The sequence below is a fragment of the Aspergillus brasiliensis genome (genome assembly GCF_001889945.1).
Source record: "Aspergillus brasiliensis CBS 101740 unplaced genomic scaffold ASPBRscaffold_5, whole genome shotgun sequence".
NCBI classification, from domain to species: domain Eukaryota; kingdom Fungi; phylum Ascomycota; class Eurotiomycetes; order Eurotiales; family Aspergillaceae; genus Aspergillus; species Aspergillus brasiliensis.
The window spans coordinates 591,325-612,038 of NW_027137446.1; the positions used below are offsets into that span (position 1 = coordinate 591,325).

General features: G+C 50.8%; 8 protein-coding genes across 8 annotated transcripts; 4 read left to right on the plus strand and 4 right to left on the minus strand.

The window, feature by feature from the left end:
- On the plus strand, positions 1-1,686 carry ASPBRDRAFT_54314 (S8 family peptidase; the record flags this gene model as incomplete). Its single annotated transcript, XM_067627212.1, has 2 exons — positions 1-369; positions 439-1,686. 2 exons carry the CDS (start codon positions 1-3, stop codon positions 1,684-1,686), a joined length of 1,617 nt encoding a protein of 538 aa, XP_067479726.1.
- An 864-nt stretch (positions 1,687-2,550) lies between these two features.
- On the minus strand, positions 2,551-3,518 carry ASPBRDRAFT_123528 (putative ubiquitin conjugating enzyme (UbcC); the record flags this gene model as incomplete). Its single annotated transcript, XM_067617611.1, has 3 exons — positions 2,551-3,047; positions 3,205-3,331; positions 3,453-3,518. 3 exons carry the CDS (start codon positions 3,516-3,518, stop codon positions 2,551-2,553), a joined length of 690 nt encoding a protein of 229 aa, XP_067479727.1.
- A 697-nt stretch (positions 3,519-4,215) lies between these two features.
- Positions 4,216-4,769, minus strand: ASPBRDRAFT_124149 (uncharacterized protein; the record flags this gene model as incomplete). The annotated part of the gene is made up of 3 exons (XM_067617670.1): positions 4,216-4,285; positions 4,346-4,446; positions 4,725-4,769. 3 exons carry the CDS (start codon positions 4,767-4,769, stop codon positions 4,216-4,218), a joined length of 216 nt encoding a protein of 71 aa, XP_067479728.1.
- Positions 4,770-5,472: 703 nt separating this feature from the next.
- On the plus strand, positions 5,473-11,059 carry ASPBRDRAFT_42176 (putative ABC bile acid transporter). Its single transcript, XM_067624747.1, has 2 exons — positions 5,473-5,977; positions 6,040-11,059. The coding sequence occupies exons 1-2, from the start codon at positions 5,913-5,915 to the stop codon at positions 10,967-10,969; spliced, it is 4,995 nt and encodes a 1,664-aa protein (XP_067479729.1). The 5' UTR covers positions 5,473-5,912; the 3' UTR covers positions 10,970-11,059.
- A 1,228-nt stretch (positions 11,060-12,287) lies between these two features.
- On the plus strand, positions 12,288-13,527 carry ASPBRDRAFT_42178 (uncharacterized protein). The gene has a single exon (XM_067624748.1). The coding sequence runs from the start codon at positions 12,516-12,518 to the stop codon at positions 13,278-13,280; it is 765 nt and encodes a 254-aa protein (XP_067479730.1). The 5' UTR covers positions 12,288-12,515; the 3' UTR covers positions 13,281-13,527.
- A 314-nt stretch (positions 13,528-13,841) lies between these two features.
- On the minus strand, positions 13,842-16,937 carry ASPBRDRAFT_42179 (C2H2-type zinc finger protein). The gene is made up of 6 exons (XM_067624749.1): positions 16,758-16,937; positions 16,213-16,650; positions 15,869-16,159; positions 14,769-15,804; positions 14,272-14,687; positions 13,842-14,200 (listed from the first exon to the last, which is right to left on the minus strand). The coding sequence occupies exons 1-6, from the start codon at positions 16,888-16,890 to the stop codon at positions 13,974-13,976; spliced, it is 2,541 nt and encodes an 846-aa protein (XP_067479731.1). The 5' UTR covers positions 16,891-16,937; the 3' UTR covers positions 13,842-13,973.
- A 170-nt stretch (positions 16,938-17,107) lies between these two features.
- ASPBRDRAFT_42180 (SDR family NAD(P)-dependent oxidoreductase) lies at positions 17,108-18,327 on the plus strand. The gene is made up of 3 exons (XM_067624750.1): positions 17,108-17,343; positions 17,403-17,858; positions 17,940-18,327. The coding sequence occupies exons 1-3, from the start codon at positions 17,286-17,288 to the stop codon at positions 18,233-18,235; spliced, it is 810 nt and encodes a 269-aa protein (XP_067479732.1). The 5' UTR covers positions 17,108-17,285; the 3' UTR covers positions 18,236-18,327.
- Positions 18,328-18,527: 200 nt separating this feature from the next.
- On the minus strand, positions 18,528-20,247 carry ASPBRDRAFT_124418 (putative amidase; the record flags this gene model as incomplete). Its single annotated transcript, XM_067617687.1, has 3 exons — positions 18,528-19,465; positions 19,520-20,142; positions 20,219-20,247. 3 exons carry the CDS (start codon positions 20,245-20,247, stop codon positions 18,528-18,530), a joined length of 1,590 nt encoding a protein of 529 aa, XP_067479733.1.
- Positions 20,248-20,714: the final 467 nt, after the last annotated feature.

The window sequence follows — 20,714 nt, forward strand, 5'->3', positions numbered from 1 at the left end:
ATGAAGGGCTTCCTCGGCCTTTCCCTCCTCCCGTTGCTGACGGCTGCGTCGCCTGTCTTCGTTGACTCCATCCATAATGAAGCTGCCCCCATCTTGTCTGCCACCAACGCGAAGGAGGTTCCCGACTCCTACATCGTCGTTTTCAAGAAGCACGTCACTTCAGAGCTGGCCTCGGCTCACCACAGCTGGGTGCAGGACATCCATGACACTCAGAGCGAGCGGACCGAGCTGAAGAAGCGGTCGCTCTTCGGCCTTGGTGACGAGGTCTACCTGGGCCTGAAGAACACCTTTGACATTGCTGGTTCCCTGATCGGTTACTCTGGTCACTTCCACGAAGATGTCATCGAGCAAGTCCGCAGGCATCCCGATGTGAGTTACACCCCTATCTCAGTATCCTTCGTTATCTTTGAGATAAGCTCCTAACCTCGGTCAATCTAGGTCGAGTACATCGAGCGGGACTCCGAAGTCCACACCATGGAAGGGGCCACCGAAAAGAACGCTCCTTGGGGTCTGGCTCGTATCTCTCACCGCGATAGCCTGACCTTCGGTAACTTCAACAAGTACCTGTATGCCTCCGAGGGTGGTGAGGGCGTTGACGCCTATACCATTGACACGGGTATCAACGTTGACCACGTTGACTTTGAGGGTCGTGCCACTTGGGGCAAGACCATCCCTACCAACGACGAAGATCTCGATGGCAATGGCCACGGAACTCACTGCTCCGGAACCATGGCTGGTAAGAAGTATGGTGTTGCCAAGAAGGCCAACCTCTACGCCGTCAAGGTCCTTAGGTCGAGCGGCTCTGGCACCATGTCTGATGTCGTTTCGGGTGTCGAGTATGCCGTCCAGGCTCACATCAAGAAGGCTAAGGATGCCAAGGCCGGCAAGGTCAAGGGCTTCAAGGGTAGCGTTGCCAACATGAGTCTGGGTGGTGGCAAGTCCAAGACCCTCGAGGATGCTGTTAACGCTGGTGTTGAGGCTGGTCTTCACTTCGCCGTTGCCGCGGGTAACGACAACGCTGATGCTTGCAACTACTCCCCTGCTGCTGCTGAGAAGGCCATCACCGTTGGTGCCTCCACTCTTGCTGATGAGCGTGCGTATTTCTCCAACTACGGAGAGTGCACTGACATCTTCGCTCCTGGTCTCAACATCCTTTCCACCTGGATTGGCAGCAACTACGCCACCAACATCATCTCTGGCACTTCCATGGCCTCTCCTCACATTGCTGGCCTGTTGGCCTACTTTGTCTCCCTCCAGCCCTCTGCGGACTCTGCGTTCGCTGTTGAGGAGCTTACTCCCGCTAAGCTGAAGAAGGACATCATCTCTATTGCCACGGAGGGCGCTCTTACTGACATCCCCTCCAACACCCCCAACGTAAGTCATGTCGCTGTTGGTATTCATAGAAGAAATAAGCTAACCCCAAATTCTAGCTCCTCGCCTGGAACGGTGGTGGCTCTGAGAACTACACCGACATTGTTGGCAGCGGTGGCTACAAGGTCTCCTCTGCCAAGAACCGCATCGAGGACCGTATCGAGGGTCTGGTTCACAAGGCCGAAGAGCTGCTCACCGAGGAGCTTGGTGCCATCTACAGCGAGATTCAGGATGCTGTCGTTGCATAGATCAGCAGTCGTGCTTTCCAGACGTAGATCGGAAGACTTGGTTTTGTTTCAGGGATGGGACGGTTGATCGGACATTTTGGCGCTGGTCTCTTTTTATTATGTTTGGTTTCGAAGACGCTGACGCATTGACTGCATCGGCTGTATCACTCCGCCCCTGCTTGCCTGTTTGGTTCATTTTTATGGTAGTATACATGTCTGCAAAGAAGGTTTTGTTACCTCACTTAGAATGTTCTGGCTCTTTAACAGACTGACAATCTCACTGAGTTATCTAAGGATCTGAACAACACTTGCTAGAAGAGAACGGTGAGAAGAGTAGACATTATCCATTTCATCCCACCTTACGGCATGCTGTAATAGACGAAACAGCACTTACGAGATACCAGTCTCTGCGTTACGTGAAGCTACTTACTAGGAGTCTACTCCGGACAAAGGAGATATCGCCTATCAGGGATCATCTTAAGCTATGTCCATCTACCTTCCCTTTTAAGAAGCACCTGATCCCATGACGAAAAACCAATGACATCATTGGTCACGCTACGGGGTCAGACCGAGGTAGTTAGTACTACCAGTACATACTAGCCACAACGATACATACTTTCTCCTAGGGATCGAGGACACAAGAGGAACAGAAATGAGATATCGATAGAGGCTTCATAATGTATAGTAGTAAACAGATATATAATATTTGTGGAGCTATACAATCCCACGCATGCTGATGGATAAGATAGATGGTTTCAAATTAACTGACTGATTGACTGATTGACTGTGCTGTTTACCACCTCTTAATGCAGCGCCTGCGCTATGCCACCGTAATATATAAAAGGAAAGTGTGTTAAGTAAACTCCAAGCGCCAAAAATCTATAATGAATGGAGAAAGGGGAAAGTATGAAGATGGGGCGGTGAATCGACTTGACTCTGATAGGTTGAAGAATCAAGTGGCCCTGTGCTCATCTTCCTCATCACTGGCGGAATCCTGATCGTCGTCGTCGTCGTCGACATCAAGGTCCTCGTCGGAGTCGCTACCCCCGAAGATATCGTCGTCCACGTCGCTCTCAGCCCAGAAGTCAGAGTCGTCCTTCTCCACAGGTTTCGAGACCACCGTGGTGGATTCGTGAGTGGGCATGACGAATCCCTCGGGAATGTCATTCTTCGAATCCTCTACGTGCTGTTTCACGATCGATCTGTATTCGTCGGGGCTCTTGCGCAGCATGACAGAGGCGTCGACGTTGGCGGGGGAAGAGATCTCGGCGTCGTCGAGGAGGGAGAGGATGGAGATGAGCACCGATTCGACTCGTTGAGCAGGTGACCACCGCTCCGAGGCTAATTCGCCGGACATTTCATCCTCGCCGGGGGCGTGAAGAATGGATATGCAGAGCTTGCCGTCTTTGTAGATATTTGGGTGGTAGAGGGGGCGGACGAAGCGGAATTCTGGAATTTGCGATCGAATGTCAGTCATGCTGTTCTGTCTTTTTTTTTTTTTTTTTTTTTCTATCTTATCTTGCCACATCTCCAGGGCGGGGAGAAAAAGGGTGGTGTGATGAGGGGGCGTATGTATGTTTGTCAGGAGGGACGCTCGTGAACTCACCTGGCGGGGAGTAAGGGTAGTTACTCGGGAATTTCATGATCGCCTTGAAGTAGCCGCCATAGTAGAGGGAATCCGGGTTTAGAACGATTAACCCGATCGTCCAGTGTAGGAGATTCTGCTCGTCAACCTGGAAGGGATATCGGTCAGCATTCTCGGTGTGACGTGAATGTGGTCTGCGATGAGACACATGATGCGGTTGTCTTCGACGTATGACCAGAAGAGAGTAGTATTCGGGCAGATATACATACATCAATATTTACCCAGGGTTCTTGTGATAGCGTCTTGTATTCATTCATCAAAATGCGTTCCGCCATGGTGAGGGTCTAAGCAGGGGCGAACGATCGCGTGTCGTAGTAGAGCAACGGTGATGACTAGACTGAAGGCCCAAAGGGTCAAGATTTGTCTCGGCGGTTGAGATAAACGGATGTAGATTCTTTCTCCTGTTGTTCCCCTCTTGAAGTCGAAGTGACCAGGGCTGGATAGGCGCTGGATCAGGACGAGATCAACGGGTTTAAAAGTGGTTGATGATCACACACTAGTCCCGCTGTGGCAATCCATGGCATCCACGCGCAGCGGAAGGGCCCGGGGTGGCGTTCCGAAAGAGAGCATTTTGCAGCAGAATCTGAATCTTCCTTGTGTTAATCAAACAATACTCGCCATAGTGGTTATCGATCTATGGTAGTTGTTCAGGTGTGAATGTAAGATAGACAAGGACCCAGCGAAAGGAGCCAAAGGGCCCATTGTCATCAACAGGATTGTTCATTATTCTTCCTTGTCCCGCGTAGCCGACAGTGGGGGGGAAGAACCCAGCAAAGTGGGGAATCAATCCCCTTTCAATAGAATGAGAATTACTAGACTAACTAGATAGTAGATAGTAACGAGTAATAGTTCATGCCGTTGAAACTCTTTGCCCCATGGAGCATGGAGGGTTCGTGTCGGCCCCAACCGTTATAATATAACTTACTATATAAGAATAACGAAGTTAAATCGAATAAGACAAGGGAGATACTATCAGTGATCACAAGCATCAACAACTTCTGCAACGGACGGATTGTTCCGACTGTTTGAGGCCTGCTTTTCCCTCTGCTGACCAATTCAAACTCTACGCGGTTAGCTGCCTTGCGTCCTTATCTCGGGATACCCGCTTCTGAAAAGGACCGGCCAGCCAGAGACAGTTTTACGGACGTTATCGCGCATTGGGCGACTAAATTGGCTCATTGTCTCACAGGTTCCAGCGGCAGGCTAATGAAAAGCAAGACCGTCAAATGATCAAAGACTGCGACCGCTTCTTCTCCGACAGTTTGACGTCTGACTCATCTGAACCTTGCACGCTCATAGGCAGAAGGATGGCGGAATACTCCGTTAGATGGCATCAAAGGGCTGACTTGCTTGGAGATGAGTCGGTGTGACGGGCAAGGGGCATGCAAGATGCACGGACTCTCGCAAACGCCCTAGGGCGTACATTTGTGTGTTTCTTGGATAATTTTCTTCCTCATTGAGTCAAGGACAGGGATTTGAACGCGAGGTGGAAGACCTAGATGGCGTTGGTCATGCGGATAAGCCATTTTCTGCAGGCTGGCGTACAAGCCTGATTGGATTTTGGGAAAGTTGCGAAGAGATACTTTGGCAAGTCAAGTCATCCTTCCACCCTTAAGGAGCATATACGATCGCAGTCAAGTGTCCAGTCATCAGGAAGTAACCCCGACCCTGTCTCCGCAACGTGGGCTTGGGGTGGGACGGATCTCCAACCAAGGGAAGGAGGGCCCTGTTCTGTGACACTCCTTCACCATAGACTTGCCACTCCACCAATTTCGTAGTTGGGTCGTTTCAAGTCTACTGATGGCGGATAGAAGATCGAAGTATGCCTGTCCTCCGCGTAGGTAGCAGATCGAGAGTCATGAGGGGAGGGTTATGAGCCAAGCGTTAGAAATGAACCGGACCAATTTTAGTGCAGAGAGGTCTCCGAGATGCACTAGGCTCCGAAGTAGTCGTCGTCCATTATCACTTAAAGGAATGGAGGTGACTCAGGGTAACCAGGGACGATAAGCACGAGTCACCCCAAGATTTCTCGCTAACCGGCAAGAAGACCAATGGATCAATAGGAATACTAAGAATTGACTCCAGTGAGTAGCCAGTCGAGCTCCGCCGGGGAGGTCTGGAATCCTTCTGGCTGCGGGCGGTGGATGCGAGAAGGGGACGAGAGCCCACCCGAACTAAACCAGACTCAGTTCCCGCCTTAGCTTACTTTCTGTCTGTTAGGTTGCCAACCGTCATCGCTTTGCTGCTGCTGCTGCTGCTGCTTCTTCTTCCTCTTTTACTTCTTCAATCTCCCCTCCTTTGTTCTCTTTTCCTTTTTACTTTTTCTCTCCCTTTGCTTCGACCCTCGTGCTGGCTCTGACTGCATGTGGTGTTTGTTAGCTTACCTCTCCAGACATTCTTGGTAGTGACTCTCAGTCCCGGTCGGGCCTTTGGTTCGTCTGCCTTTTTTCTTTTCCTCCTCTCCGCCTATCACCTTGGCGATGCTAGGCTTGCCCTGCATTTATAGTCCGGGAAGCAACCACCAGAGTATCTAGACCGAAATATTTCTTTTTTAAGATTAGATTGGATTGTACCTTCATCCCACCAGTCGACAGACTGGTCCTGAGTTAGGGAGCGCATGCTGTTCCTAAGCTTTGGTACTCCCAGTTTCTTCTTATCCGACCGCCGCCATGGCGGTTGAATGCCACGGGCCCATCTGGGCTGTTGACGATGTTTCCCGTTGCTTCCAACGCAAGTACGTCAACTATGTCGCTGCTACCAAGATTCCCCAAACTAACGTATGAATGTCATTGATAGCTATCTTCAAGTAATATTCCCCCTCACAGCCTGCGGGCTCTCATTATTATTGGTCATTTTTCGTGTCGCATACGGATATACTGTCTCTCGAAAAAGAGCCTCTTACAAACTACTGGATCACAATGCGGTTGAAGGCGAATCACACGTGGCAACTTTGGATGATGAAGCGGAGGAAAGCGACCCAATGCTGAACAAAGCGGCACAATCCGAGTTACCGACATTCGAAGTTGATCGTCCTCGCGGAGAAATCGCAACGTTGACGCTGGAAATCCTTGCGCTCTTGGGTGAAGTAGCCGTCTTCGTGACTATCCTTTCTACAGACGTTTGGGGTCGCCAGGGTACTCTTTCCGCCATTGCCAAGCTCGTCTCCTGGAGCTACATCTTGTTCCTGGCATTGGTCCGATTGCTGCTTTCGACGCTCGACCTCCATTCATCCCCCAGGCTGTGGAATCATACGGCATTCTTGTACGGACTGCAATGGCTCTTCAACGTCTTCGTGTTTCGCTCCGCCGTTATCCACCCGTTGTCGAAACGCGCTATGATTTTCAGCTCCATCGAATTTGCCTTGTCCACGTTGCTTTTGCTCATCGCGGTGACTACTCGTAGAGGAAACAAAGTGGTTTTGGTATCGCACGATGAGGGCCTGGAACCTGCGAGACATCCCACTGCCAGCTTGTTCTCGTTGGCTACCTTTGCCTGGCTGGACCCCCTGATTCTCAAAGGCTACAGACAGCCGCTGGAGCTTGAAGATGTCTGGGATCTGACAACGTCCCAGAAAGCAGCCACAGTGTTGGAGGACTTCCGCCGTAGGCGTTACCAGGGCTCGCTGGTGTGGAAGCTATGTCGGCACTTCTACGGTACTCTTCTTCTCCAAGGTGCCTGGACCATCTTTTCGAACCTGTTCACCTACCTGCCCACAATCCTACTCCGGGTGATCTTGCAATATGTGGAGGATCCAAGGTCTTCGACAGCAAACGCTGCGTGGCTCTATGCTATCTTGCTGTTCTGCTCTGGGGCAATTCAAGGTATTGCCGATGGTCAGGCTCTTTGGATTGGACGCAAGCTGGGAGTCAAACTTCGAGCTATCATTATTGGCGAAATCTACGCGAAGGCCCTTAGGCGTAAGGCCGGTTCCTCCGTGGAATCCGCCAAGAAGCAACCGGAAGAGCCTGCGAAGGACCAGAAGAAAGGCGGTTTCTTCTCGTTCGGTCGGAAGAACAAGAAGACAACAACCGACCCGGAGACGAATAATGCAACTGCGAAGAAGTCGGAAGAAGATCAGGAGGACAAAGAGCACATGGCTAACATCGGTACCATCATCAACTTGATGGCGATCGACTCTTTCAAAGTTAGCGAAGTCGGCGCCTACTTGCACTTTTTGTGGGCTAGTGTGCCGGTGCAGATCATCATTGCTGTCACACTCCTGTACCGCCTCCTGGGCTTCAGCTCGTTTGCTGGAATTGTTATTATGGTCTTTATGTTGCCTATCAACCTTACGATCGCCAAACAGTTTACGAAGGTTCAGAATCGGATCCTGAAAGGAACTGATGCTCGGATTCATAGCACCAATGAGATCCTCCAAAATATCCGGATCATCAAGTATTTCGCCTGGGAGCAGCGTTTCGAAGACATTGTCAACGAGAAGCGAAAGGCGGAGTTGAAGGCCTTGCGCTTTCGTTACATCATCTGGTCTACGGCGGCGACTGTCTGGTATGGTACGCCCATCCTTATCACTTTCGCCTCATTCTTCCTATATACTGTGGTGGAGGGAAAGAAATTGACTCCCTCGGTCGCATTCCCGGCCCTGTCGATGTTCTCCTTGCTCCGCGTCCCCCTAGACCAGCTGGCCGACATGGTGGCGCACGTTCAAGAGTCCAAGGTCTCTCTCGATCGTGTCGACACTTATCTGAATGAAGAAGAGACTCAGAAATATCGTCAACTTGAGAAGGAGGAATCTGCTGGACAACCGCCCAAGATCGCGTTGGAAAATGCTACCCTTACCTGGGGATCTGCCCCGAATCAGTACAAGGATGATCCGTCAGAAGAAGTTGCCGATGGTTTCCGTCTGATCAATATGAACGTGGACTTCCAAGTTGGCAAACTCAACCTGATTACTGGTCCGACTGGCTCCGGAAAAACGTCCCTTCTTATGGCGCTTCTCGGCGAAATGAAGCTTCTTCAAGGAAAGGTTCACTTGCCTGGAGGCACGGCTAACCGCTCCGAACTCCCGGTTGATCCTCAGACAGGCCTTATTGAAAGCGTTGCATACTGCGCACAAGAAGCGTGGCTTGTGAATGCTACTGTCAAGGAGAACATTGTCTTTGCTTCACCCTTTGATCAACGTCGATATAATGCTGTCATCAAAGCCTGCGCCTTGGAGCGGGACTTGGCAATTCTCGATGCGGGTGACCAGACCCTTGTGGGTGAAAAGGGCATCAGTCTTTCGGGAGGCCAGAAACAGAGAATTTCGCTTGCACGTGCTGTGTATAGTAGAGCTCGGCACTTGCTCCTGGATGATTGCCTGAGTGCAGTGGATTCGCACACGGCTAAGCACATCTTCCGGCAGGCTTTGACTGGTCCTTTGATGATGAACCGATCTTGCGTTCTGGTGACACACAATGTTGCACTAACTGTTTTCGAAGCTGCCCATGTCATTGTCCTTGACAACGGTAAGGTCGCTGCCCAGGGTCCTCCAGACGAAGTGGCGGCATCTGGTGCGTTGGGTGATGAACTCCTCAAATCCCGACCGACTTCCAGAACCACTACTCCTCGTCCTTCTCGCAGACCCTCGGATCATGCAGAGCAGGAAGATGGGTCTTTAACGAACGGACATGCCCTCAACGGAAAAGCCAAGGAGGATAAAAGTTCTGATCCGAAGCTGGTAGAGTCGAAAGCTGTTGGCAGTATCAAATTATCTACGGTTAAGATGTATCTTCAATCAATGGGATCTTGGCGTTACTGGATCGTGGCTGTGCTTGTTTTCTGCATGCAGCAGCTCGGGTCTGTATCGACTAATATCTGGATTAGACAGTGGGCCAATTCTTATCAAACTGAAGCAGTGGGCGCAGATCCTGGTGACTACGCGGCGATGGCGGCCTTCAAGATTCCATCGTTCAATGTTCGTGGTGTTCCTCGCACATCTACCTTCAGTGCACCTCAGTTTGGCACGCAGTCAGCAACCGCCAATGCCAATGCCAACGGCAATGTGAATGTATCATATTATCTCGGTGTCTACGCATTGCTGGGAATCGCTTTCGTTGCCATTTCGCTGATAAGAGAGGGTGTTCTTTTCTGGGGATCTCTGCACGCGTCTTTCAAGATTCACCAGCGCCTGTTGAAATCGGTCATGCATGCCAAGTTCAAATTCTTCGATTCGACCCCCCTGGGTCAATTGATGAACCGGTTCTCCAAGGATGTGGAATCCGTCGATCAGGAAGTCGCGCCCGTGGCCATTGGCATGCTCCATAGTCTGGCATCTGTCGTGATGATTGTCATCCTTATCTCGGTCATTACGCCCGGTTTCCTAATCGCAGGTATCTTTATCACCTTGATTTATGTCGCCCTCGGCGCCATCTACTTGAACGCCTCTCGCGACTTGAAACGACTAGAGTCCGTGCAACGGAGTCCTCTGTACCAGCAGTTTGGCGAGACGTTGAACGGTATTGTTACCATCCGTGCCTATGGAGACGGACCGAGATTTATCGTCGACAACCACCGTCGCATCAACTCCTACAACCGCCCCCATATCTATCTGTGGGCGAGTAATCGCTGGCTGGCACTCCGTGTTGATGTCACAGGAGCCTTGGTGTCATTCTTTACCGCTGTCTTTGTTCTACTTAATATCGGAAAGATTGATGCCGGTGCTGCTGGGCTTTCGCTGACATACGCCGTCACGTTCACGGAGAACGTTCTCTGGCTAGTCCGGCTGTACTCGGAGGTTCAACAGAACATGAATTCTGTCGAACGTGTCAGGGAGTACCTCGAGGTCGAGCAAGAGGCAGATGCAGTCATTCCCGACTCCAGACCGCCGGCCAATTGGCCCAGCGGCGGTGCGGTCGACTTCGTTGGGTATACAACTCGGTATCGACCCGACCTTGACCCCGTTCTCAAGAATGTCTCGTTCTCCGTGCAACCTGGAGAGAAGGTCGGTATTGTCGGACGCACCGGTGCTGGCAAGAGTTCGCTTGCTCTTGCGCTTTTCCGTGGTCTCGAAGCTGAAAAGGGCCGTATCGTCATTGACGGCGTGGTCACCAGTGCAATTGGTCTCCGTGACTTGCGAGAATCTATCACCATCGTTCCTCAAGATCCCACTCTGTTTACAGGGACTATTCGCAGCAATCTTGACCCGTTCAACGTCTTCACGGATGAGCAGATTTTTACTGCCCTGCGACGTGTGCACTTGATTGGCCCTGGTACCTCTGGCACCGCGACGCCAATGACCACTAGTACGCTCGCGGAGCCCAGCTCCGCAACTCCTACCGGCGTCACTAGCAGCGGAATGCTGGACAATAAGAATATCTTCCTCAATTTGGACACCCCTGTCTCCGAATCCGGGTCCAACCTGTCCCAAGGCCAGCGACAGCTCTTGTGTCTTGCACGTGCGCTACTCAAGAACCCGAAGGTCTTGATGATGGACGAAGCCACCGCCTCCATCGACTACAACACCGACTCCAAGATCCAAGAAACCCTCCGTGAGCTCCGGGAAAGCACCATTATCACCATTGCGCACCGTCTACAGACAATTATCGACTACGACAAGGTCTTGGTTCTCGACCACGGTCGAGTCATCGAGTACGACCATCCCTGGACATTAATAAATAAGGGAGACGGTCTCTTCCGGAGCATGTGTGAAAACAGCGGTAACATGGATAGTCTTCTGGAAGGAGCCAAGAAAGCCTGGGATCATAAAAATAGTGGTAATGACTCATAGATCATCCCCGTCTTGCTTTAATCCTTGACGTGTGTCCCTGCATGTCCTATTCTGTTCTTTCTACCTATGAGGGGGCTCCTGAAAAAAAAAGTCGCACATATTGAAAGCCCTTGTTACACATATCATCAATTCTGTTCATTATTAACTGTGAAAGCTGGCGCATGGGGTATATTGCTCTTTATTATCCACCTTTTGTCTAAAAATTTCTTTTTCTTATACATTCGTTGTGCGTGAGTAATCTTGCACGCTATGCTAACCTTTTTTCGACTTGTCATGTGTCTCAAAAAATTGTTTGAATGTGACTATAGAGAGAATACACTATAAGTTCATATAATATGCATCCTCCGTCGTATGCATTAGGCACCAGCAGAGAAATTCCAAGGATCAGTATAGTAGTAGTACCAGGTTGAGCCAAGGTAAGAAAATCCAACTGTACGAAGGGTCAAAGCTCTGCGACCGAAAAGGAAGTGAAATGCAAGAGCAGTATACTACGTATACAGTGGGAAGATTGCACAAAACATCGCCATTCAGCTTGCACAACAATCCATCATCGCTTTAAATTCATGGATACTAGCCGAGGAAACCCTGCAAGTGACTGGGACTGGACCCTTTTCAATCCGAGCTCCGAACAGAATAAAGCAGCGGATCAAAGGGAAACAAGGTGCGCTTGGCATGCATCCATCTAACCGGGATAGGACTAGCGCGCTTCTTGAGTTTACTTTTCCGCCGAGATCCGGGAGTGGATGACACCAGATGCAGATCATCATCGATTCCCCATCGTGAAAGTGCTACGGGATTAGATAACTTATCTCATCTACAGTTTCGTCTTGGCGTTTGTATGTGTGTGTGATCGTGTGATGAAATGGAACCTTGTTTACCGGCACCGGGGGGGATATAGTCTACCTTCTAATGCGAGAGAGGAGAAAAAAAAAGAAGCTTACCGCTCTTCTCCGGCCGGGCCTTGATGTATGCACCGTTTTGGGATGATATCATTCGCTTTTACGCGGAAGATACAGCTTCCATGATATCACCACAGTAAGATCAGGTGTAAATTAAGCGCACAAAAGACCATGGGTCAAGCGAACACCAGGTTCGAAGTTTAATGGATGGGATTTCCGCAATGCCGAACCGACCTATTGAAGGAGAGTAAGGCGGTGCATTGTTGGAGGCGAAACTCTTTCTCCTCCCCCTTCGTTGTTATATGTGAGACAAGGTTTGTCAATAGGCTTTGGCCGGCCATGTCAATGATGCAAGTGATGAAGTCGAGGCTCCGCTTCTGTTGAATTTTTGACAGGCCGCGCGTCCGACAGGGCTGGACTGGATTTCATCATATCGTTGCACTCAGTAATTTTGTAAGCATGGCGACTTGACGGAGGCTATAAGAGGAGCTCATGCTGTTTCTCGCAGGCAGAGAGTTCCGTGGTCCTCTCAGAAATTTGTCTACGCCGATTGTGTTGGATATATATTCTCTGCATCCTCTGTCGGATTCACCAAGCAAGGGAAACATCGCTTCAAACATCAATCCGAACCAAACCACTCGTACACGATGCGCATCTTCTCTGCCTTGAACGGCCTCCTGCTCGCAGGAGCTGCTGTGGCTCAGAGTTCCTCGGGCTGCTCCCTTCAGGCAAATGAATCTCAAGCCGTTGAATATGGCTACGCGCTCTCGTTCTTCCTCGACCGCTTCTATTCGTCGGTTCCGGTCAATCAGACTTTCTTGAGCAGCACCCCGAATGGCTCCAGCTCCCAGTACTTCACCAACTTCCAGGGCATTCAGAGACAGAATCGCCTGGGCGTGCGTGCCGTGCAACAGCTTGGCTCGAGACTGTCTGGCTTCACCCCTCAGAATTGCAGCTTCACTTTCCCAAGTGCTAGTGACGCCGACACCTTTGTGCGGAACGCGCTCCAGTTGGAGTCTACAGTTGCTGGAGCGTATATTGCCCTGGCTGGTTATACCCAGGCCCCCGAGGCTTCGTTCTTGTGGGCCCGTTTGGCTGCTGAGCACACTGCTCACGCCTACTACATCGCGAGCCAAAATCAAAGTGTTCTTTTCCCGACGAACAGCTCTTCGCTGGTGCCTGCGTACAGCCCGGCTCACGTGCTATCCAACGGAACTCGTCCTGGCCAGCTTGGCTCATTCTTCCAAGGCTGCGTTACTGCTCCCCCAGCTCCGTGCGGTCAGACCTTGTTCATCGGACCTCTTACTGCCACCCTTGGTGCAAACGTCTCCGCAAGCGCAGCCGCTTCAAGCTCGGCCTCCCTGTCTGCATCGGCAACTCCTTCGCCAAGCTTTGCGAGGAGGTTCTACTAAAGCCCCGTGCTCTGTTCAGGTAGCGGAACTTGGCTCCAAGGCCAAGTCTGGCGAAGGTGGTGTGTACCGGAGCAATCGCTGCACAAAGATATTGGGTACAACGTTGAGGAGGAGAGGTAATACTTGATGATGGTGCCTGTTAATAATGCCTTAATGTCCAATCCTGGATTAATGTAATTCGACAATCTATGAATTTGATGTGTAATGTATTATTGCCAAAATACATTGCCACTATATTGCACGTTGTGTGGATTGAAGTGTAATATGTCTATGATCGTAGCAATAAGTCTGATGATGCTATGCTAAATTTGCGATCTCATATATTCGCATGGTCGGTACACCTCCGAAGGCGCCAAGGTCGGACGCGGTTTTCGAAGTAAGGCAATGCCGCGAGGGAAATGCCGACGCCGATTCTGATAACATGGACTTAGTAAGACACGTAAGTATAGTTACCTAGTATTGCGTTCAAGACTCGAACACCTACATAGCGAGGGTCACGCCTCCGATTTCACGTTGGCCTCGGGGAACGAGGACAAAATCTGAAGTGCCATATGGCGCAGCTTCAGATCACCCTAGACTTTCAAGAGATAGCTCATCCATTGAAAAGCGCCCGCTTCTTCGTTAATAAGAGGATAATGATCCTCTGTATGGTGCTTGAAGATGTTGGGTTCGAACCAGGAAATTCCTACTTCTTTAGCCTGGCTGGATAAGTGCAAGATACCGTTCTAGACTCTCCCCAAGTACGTTGATGAATGGCCACTGGGTGTTCTTCCGAAAAAGGCGAGCCCAAAGCTTTATGACAGCCAATCCAAGACTTCCCGGATCCTGGCTAGGGAACGATTCTCCTTCATCGAGATCCATTGATTCGCAAGCTTCTTGCACAATGCAACGCGTCCAATGTAGGATCCGGTTCTCATTCTCTGAAGCCCAGATTCATGTTAGCAAAACTTTCGATTGTTGTTGGAGCTGCTTTAGAGGGGGTGGTTCTTACCGCTCAAGGCTTGGCTGCTGCCAGTCTCAGCCAGGGACATAAGCCATTTGCTAAGAAGAACAGCGCACTCTAGGCTAGCAAGTGAGTGACGAACACTCCAGAAGAAGGCTTGGCTGCGCGCCACGTGGTCGATACCCAGGCGTACGGGAATGCTCAGCGCGTGTGCAGAATAGATGAGAGCAGGTGTCAATCTATAGCTCCTTCCTGGTCGCGGCGATCTGTGTATCGCGGTGGCAATACGATATGGATCCCGTGTCTCCAACTGACGATGCGGCCCAAGGTTGAGAGACAAGCGAACATATGCCAATCCTAAGAGCGAACTGGAAGTGAACGGAATTGGCCCGTTCTCATTATGCGGGTCGAGACTCGATTCCGGAGCTTGTTGCCAGACCGAAGTCCAGGACCGGAGTGCTCTCCTAGTCAGGCGCGTTAGCCTATACTCATGTAAAGCTCGGGACAATAGGGTAATTTTGAAGGGGATTAACAAGAGCACTCACTCTAACTTATTCAACTCCTCGGTGGGAAGCGAGAATGACTGGTCCCCATTCGGAATAGATAGCTCGCTCACGAGATGAATGCGCTGAAGTAGGCCATGAAGCAAGATGTAATTACCCAAAGGCGCAGGGATTGGATCCAGAAGCACTGGATTTCGTGACGGTTGCAGCAATAGTGCCAAGGCATCCTGAAAGAATAGTTGCTGAGAGCCTACCTCCTTTTGGGCAGCCTCCCAGTCGTGGGCTGTGGCAGCTTTCCATTCTTTCGTGGAACACGGGAGACGCAGATGAACTTCACTGCTGCGGAGTACCGGATAGATGTTGTATGCGATACTGTGAACGTGAACAAAGCAGAATGAGATGAATCGGGTGCGCCTTATAGATTCCTCTTCGGCCCATTCATGCCACTGCAAAGGAGAATGCCGCGGAGCAACTGTGATGTTTTCCATCAGCCCGAGTTCCCGCAAGCACCGAACGAGTAGGTTCTGTAGGCCAAATGCTTCTTGAACAAGCTCGGCCTTCTCCCAAGTAGAGTAACCCATCAAAGCTAACAGAGTACGAATGGTTTCAATTCTCCTCCAAGCATTCATTCCTGCGGCAAACTCTGGCGATGAGAGCAACTGATCCTGGCCCGAGCGCTGAGATGATTCCTGGATACTGTTCAATGGTATTTGAATGATTGAATTATATGGTGGCAAGCTTGACTCCTTCGACAGTCGGTATAATACAATCGCCTTGGCTGCGAAAAAGAGTCTCTCGGCGTTACGGTGCTCGAAGCGGTATTGAGCACCTATTGTCATGAGAGCCAAAATGAGCTCTGGAGCTCGTTCATTGACCCGGAATGTCGGTACATGTAGAAAGGGAAGATGGGTATGAAAACCAGAAAAGAAGGAGGTCAAATATCTCGTCAACGTGTGACGCGAAGGTAGGACGAAATCTGGTATGAGATAACGAAATTCGTCCAAGGAGGCCGCCAGACGCTGCCTTTGCTCTTCTGTAACCTTCAACGACATTGGACTCTTGCTAGTCTGAGGAGGCTCTATATGATAGTTAGTACAAGTGTCCGACTGTCACTTCTCTTTTTGGCCTTCGAACACGCATACCGTAGTCGGATACAGACGCGAAGCTCTGGTCTCCTGGAGGTACGGACGGCAGCCACGACCGGAAGGGCGAGTCAGCCCGTGACCTCTCAGGCTGGCGGGGGCGCGATGAGGATTCATGTTGTTCGCCGGCATTTCTGCTGAACTCGGGTTGCTCCGTTGACACAGGGTTGTGAATCTGAGAGATGTCCCCAAATGCTGGTACCCACTCCGATGGGAGACCGATCGAGTCTAGGAAATGCGTGAAATCCTGAAAATGATTCAGCTCCTCATGTAGGTATGGGATCGGTTGAGCTGATAGCAGATTAGCCGCGCGCGCCTGTTCAGAGGGATGAGAAACTCAGTACCTGGGGGCGGTGCAGGTCGGTAATTGCCCGGAAGAAGAAGCTGCGCAGCTTCCAAAATCTCCGCATCGTGGCCGACTGCGCCGGCATGCGCACCAAGCTCACCCGCATTACTACCTCCCGTATTCAGAACAGCATTGCGATCCTGCTCAATGTATGGCCCACGTTGTGGTCCTGTCCACTGTTCTGCAATCGGCGGCATGGGAATAGAAACATCTGGACGCGGGGTCGGTTGAACATTGTTATAGTGGGGTTGAACAGTAGTCGTGGGTTCTGAGGTTCCGGCTCTATTGGCATGGTCCAAGGCTTCGTGGTCCGGCTGCGAATTTGGTGAAACAAGGCCACTGGTACTCTGATGTGCAATGGTTGTGTGTCGCTTCAACAGGTCCCGTCGCGTAAATGCGGAGCCACAGAAGCATATATACGGCTTTTCTTTGGTGTCTAAAGGTGCACAGGGCCTTAGCTTAACAACTGGGACTATTGTAGACAATGCAAAGAACCCAGACACGACTAAACTAGCTGGGATCGCTAAGGCTGATGCGACTTACGTGTGCGAACATGTCGCTCCAAATGTTCCGTCCTTCTGAAACTGCGTCCGCAATGAACACAGACCCGAGTTTTTGCTCCAGCACTCGAGCGACGAGAGCCTCGAGAAGGTTGTGAGGGAGACTGGGACAGCATTAAGTCATTTGGAGGCAAAGGAATGACCGGACTATACTGATAAGATGTCGCAACCTCTCCAATTGGAGACACCAGGTAGGGGAGAGGAGACTAGTTGTGGAGGATGGTGAGGAAAGAAAAGGAAACGAGCGAGTGACTCCAACCGTCGGTGCCGAATCGGCTGCCCCAACGCCACTTTGGGAGTGAGACCCCACTTGTGCGATAAGCTGCCTTTCTCCAACCCGATCGCTCAGACTGTTGCTGAGAGGATTGTAGTATATATAACAACATCATCTTGAGAAGAATGTTGCGATGGACTGTCCTACCTTCACTTTCTTGAGCTGCCCTGGCCTCGGCGTGAATTTCAGAGTTGATCAAGTCGGCTGGTCTGTACGCGATAATTCTCCCCGCAGATAATGACGCAAACTTGGGTCTTTCCGGGAGTTGCCGTCATCACAGGAGCCGGTGGCACAGGTACGTATACCTTCAAGTCCATCGTGGGGAAGGAAAAAGCAAAAATAACCGTCGCGCAGGCATCGGTGCCGCCACAGCAAAAGGGTTTGCTTCGGCAGGATGTGAAAGAATCGCAATTACGGATCTTAATGCCGCCTCTTTAGATCAGACACGGGAGGCCATCCTTGCTTCTTACCCCCAGACGCGTATTTTGCTCAAGGCAGGCGATATATCCGATGAGGACTTTGTCGAGTCTTTTATCAGTGAGGTGGTAGAGGCGTTTGGACGGCTGGATTATGCGGTCAATTGCGCCGGGATCCTAGGAGACGCTATGCGAACAACCGAGACGTCAACGGCGGTATTTGACCATATCAACAACATCAATTATCGGGGTGCTTGGTTTTGCTCGAGAGCAGAGTTGAGACAGATGGTGACACAGGATCCCTTACCGAGTCATGATCCGAATCGCGTCCCTCAGCGAGGGGCCATTGTGAACGTTGCAAGTCAGCTTGGAATCGTGGGGCGCCCCAGTGCTCGTAAGTCTGCATTTCCTCATTCCCAAGGTCTTCGGTCAACGTTCTTTTGGAGTGAGCTAACTGCGTCGGATCTGCTTCTAGCTGCGTATTGTAGCTCCAAGGCTGCTGTGATTGCGATGACTCGCTCAGATGCAATCGACTACTCTGCGGACGGCATCCGTGTCAATTGTGTCTGTCCAGGTGTAATTGAGACCCCAATGACAACATACAGTGAGGAGATTCGCGAGCACTTTCGGCCAGCAGTTGAAATTGCTCCAATGAAGAGAATGGGTAAGCCGGAAGAGGTGGCCGACTCCATACTTTTCTTGTGCTCCACTTTTGCCTCATTTGTACAAGGACATGCGCTTGTTGTCGATGGAGGGTATATAATCAACTGATCACGAAAAATTTGTGACTCCCGATAATGTTACCCATAATGAAGAATTAAATGAAGTAATAGAGTGAAATAAACAACAGATCTGATGCCATTGGCATTCGGGAGCCTCTAATTCGAAAGGTTGCCCGATTGCCGAAGGTGCTGAGTAAACGAACGATACAGAAGCATGTAATCAAGGAGTTTTGCATATGAAGAGACATGACGGCCAAGGCCCCGAAAGATATAGTCTATGAGCGTTCGTCACCTAGTCCAACTTCTATGAAATTCTATATAGTATACTGTATTGTGTTCTATCAACGACTCACCACCTTTTTCCAGTCGTAGTTTGTCTCCCATGCATAACCCGCTTTGAGTACTTTGGATTCCTGCCACAACCCTCCGACAATCTGCATACCGACTGGAAGCTTGACCTGCGGATCATCCTTGGCCGGAGCATACCCCACTGGTATCGTCATCGCTGGGTGCCCGGTAACATCAAAGATCGCCGTGTTAATTGTCAAGCCCATGCTAGGCTTCAGAGACTCAACAGGTAGGCCTCGCGCACCATGTCGTGGTGCAACAACAGGAGTGGTTGGCATTACAACCACGTCATATTTCTGAAGAAGATCCTCGTAAAGGTCCCGGAGCCTTCGGCCGATATTGACCGATTTCCCGTATAAGTCTGGGAAGCGGGAGGTAAGATAGAGACCATTTATTATAACGTTCTTCGTGGCTGGGAAGGCTCTTTGAAAGCCTTCCTTCGTCCACGGGAGTCTCTCACGCTCCATCTCAGTCATATAGAGCCCTCTTCTACCATGTGCCTGTCCAAGTAGCGTCAAGGAACCTGACACACGCTGCTGAATGGTCCAGATAGCAGGCCCATGGTAATGATCTGGAATCGATACCTCCTCGACTGTTGCGCCAAGTTCCGTGAATTTCTGAACGGCCGCCATGACTGACTCTTTAACCGCGGGGTCAACAGCGGTGTGCTCAAATCCTTCCTTCAAGACTCCTATTCTGAAACCATCAAGTCTTGTAGCCTCCGTCTGAAGAGACCTGGCGAACGAGGTAGAGCCGTGCTTAGGACTCCCCAGGCATCGATCGTCTATGCCATCATAGCCGGCGATGGCGTCCAAACAAGACGCAACGTCGATAACATTCCGAGCAAGCGGGCCTGTGTGGTCATCAATAGCGTCTCCGCTGGCAATGCCGCTAAAAGGCACCAGCCCATACGTTGGCTTCAATCCAACACCTGAGTTGGCACGATCAGCTGTGTTTCTGGAAGTCAATTATCAAGGCCACTCACAACCACAGAATGCGGAGGGAACCCGAATACTCCCACCCTGGTCTCCACCGAGGGTTATGTCAACCAAACCGGCTGCAACCAAGGCTGCACCTCCTGAGGTGCTTCCACCAGCCGAGTATCCGGTCGCGAAGGGGTTCTCCACGGTTCCTTGTGCACTCGTGAACGATGCCGTAGAATGGCAGTAATTTTCACAAGTCGAAGTGCCATGGATGTCGGCCCCAGCATCAAGAACGCGGGTCACAACCGTCGCATCTGTGATTGGCGTCCAAGAGGGAATGATATCACTTCCAAGCAACTGTGGCACACCTGCAACGGCAATGCAATCCTTTACGCTGATGGTCTTTCCCGCCAGCAATCCTCCCTCCGGGTTGCCCTTGATCAGAAACTTGTGGGCCCAGGCTTGCCCAAATACTTGCTCTTCTAAAGACGGACGGTGAACATTCTGTCGCGGGTATCGATCTAGATCGGGAACCGGCTGATAGTCTGGCAGGTTCGCCACGGTTTCAGCGCAGTCATGGACGGCCGCCAGGAGGGTATGGTAGTCTTCCTCATCTTCTTGGTCAATGGAGAGATCCAAATTGCGCAAAAGGGACGCCGCATCTTCCCTCTTAACCGGATTGTTCCTGTGGATGATCTGTAAGGTTCAAGTTCTTGGAGCGAAGCGGGGATTGAAACGGATTGAGAACAATCAGTACATACGGGGAGATAGAAGTGAACAACACCGACATGACGGGCAAAGTAGATATGACAACGAAGTACGATTCTACAAAAGAGAGTACAGAATCCGACGACAACGAAGAAGAAAAGGCCTGCCATGTGCCATGTGCCAAGCCTTATCGCCAGCAGTTGGAGTCGATTACTGCATTGGGCAGGAAAGACTGCCGTGACTCCAACATCCCCCTCCCAGGCAGCCATCCGGGGCGGCCTGAGGGCCTGAACTCCTAAGGGTCCAGCTTATCAGATTGGAATATTACTCGGTTTCTCCACTCCTTTTCCAATCCGCTTAACCCACCAAACCCATCGGACCTGTCTATTACCTACTCACACATTTGATAACTGACGAGAATCTTAATCACTAGCCTTATCGCATTGTTCACCGAACCCAATACCCCTCGTATCGCAGCCATCGATAATGCACGATGCCGTCTACTCCAACTGATAGACTCCAACCTGGCACTCCAACGGAGATAATTCT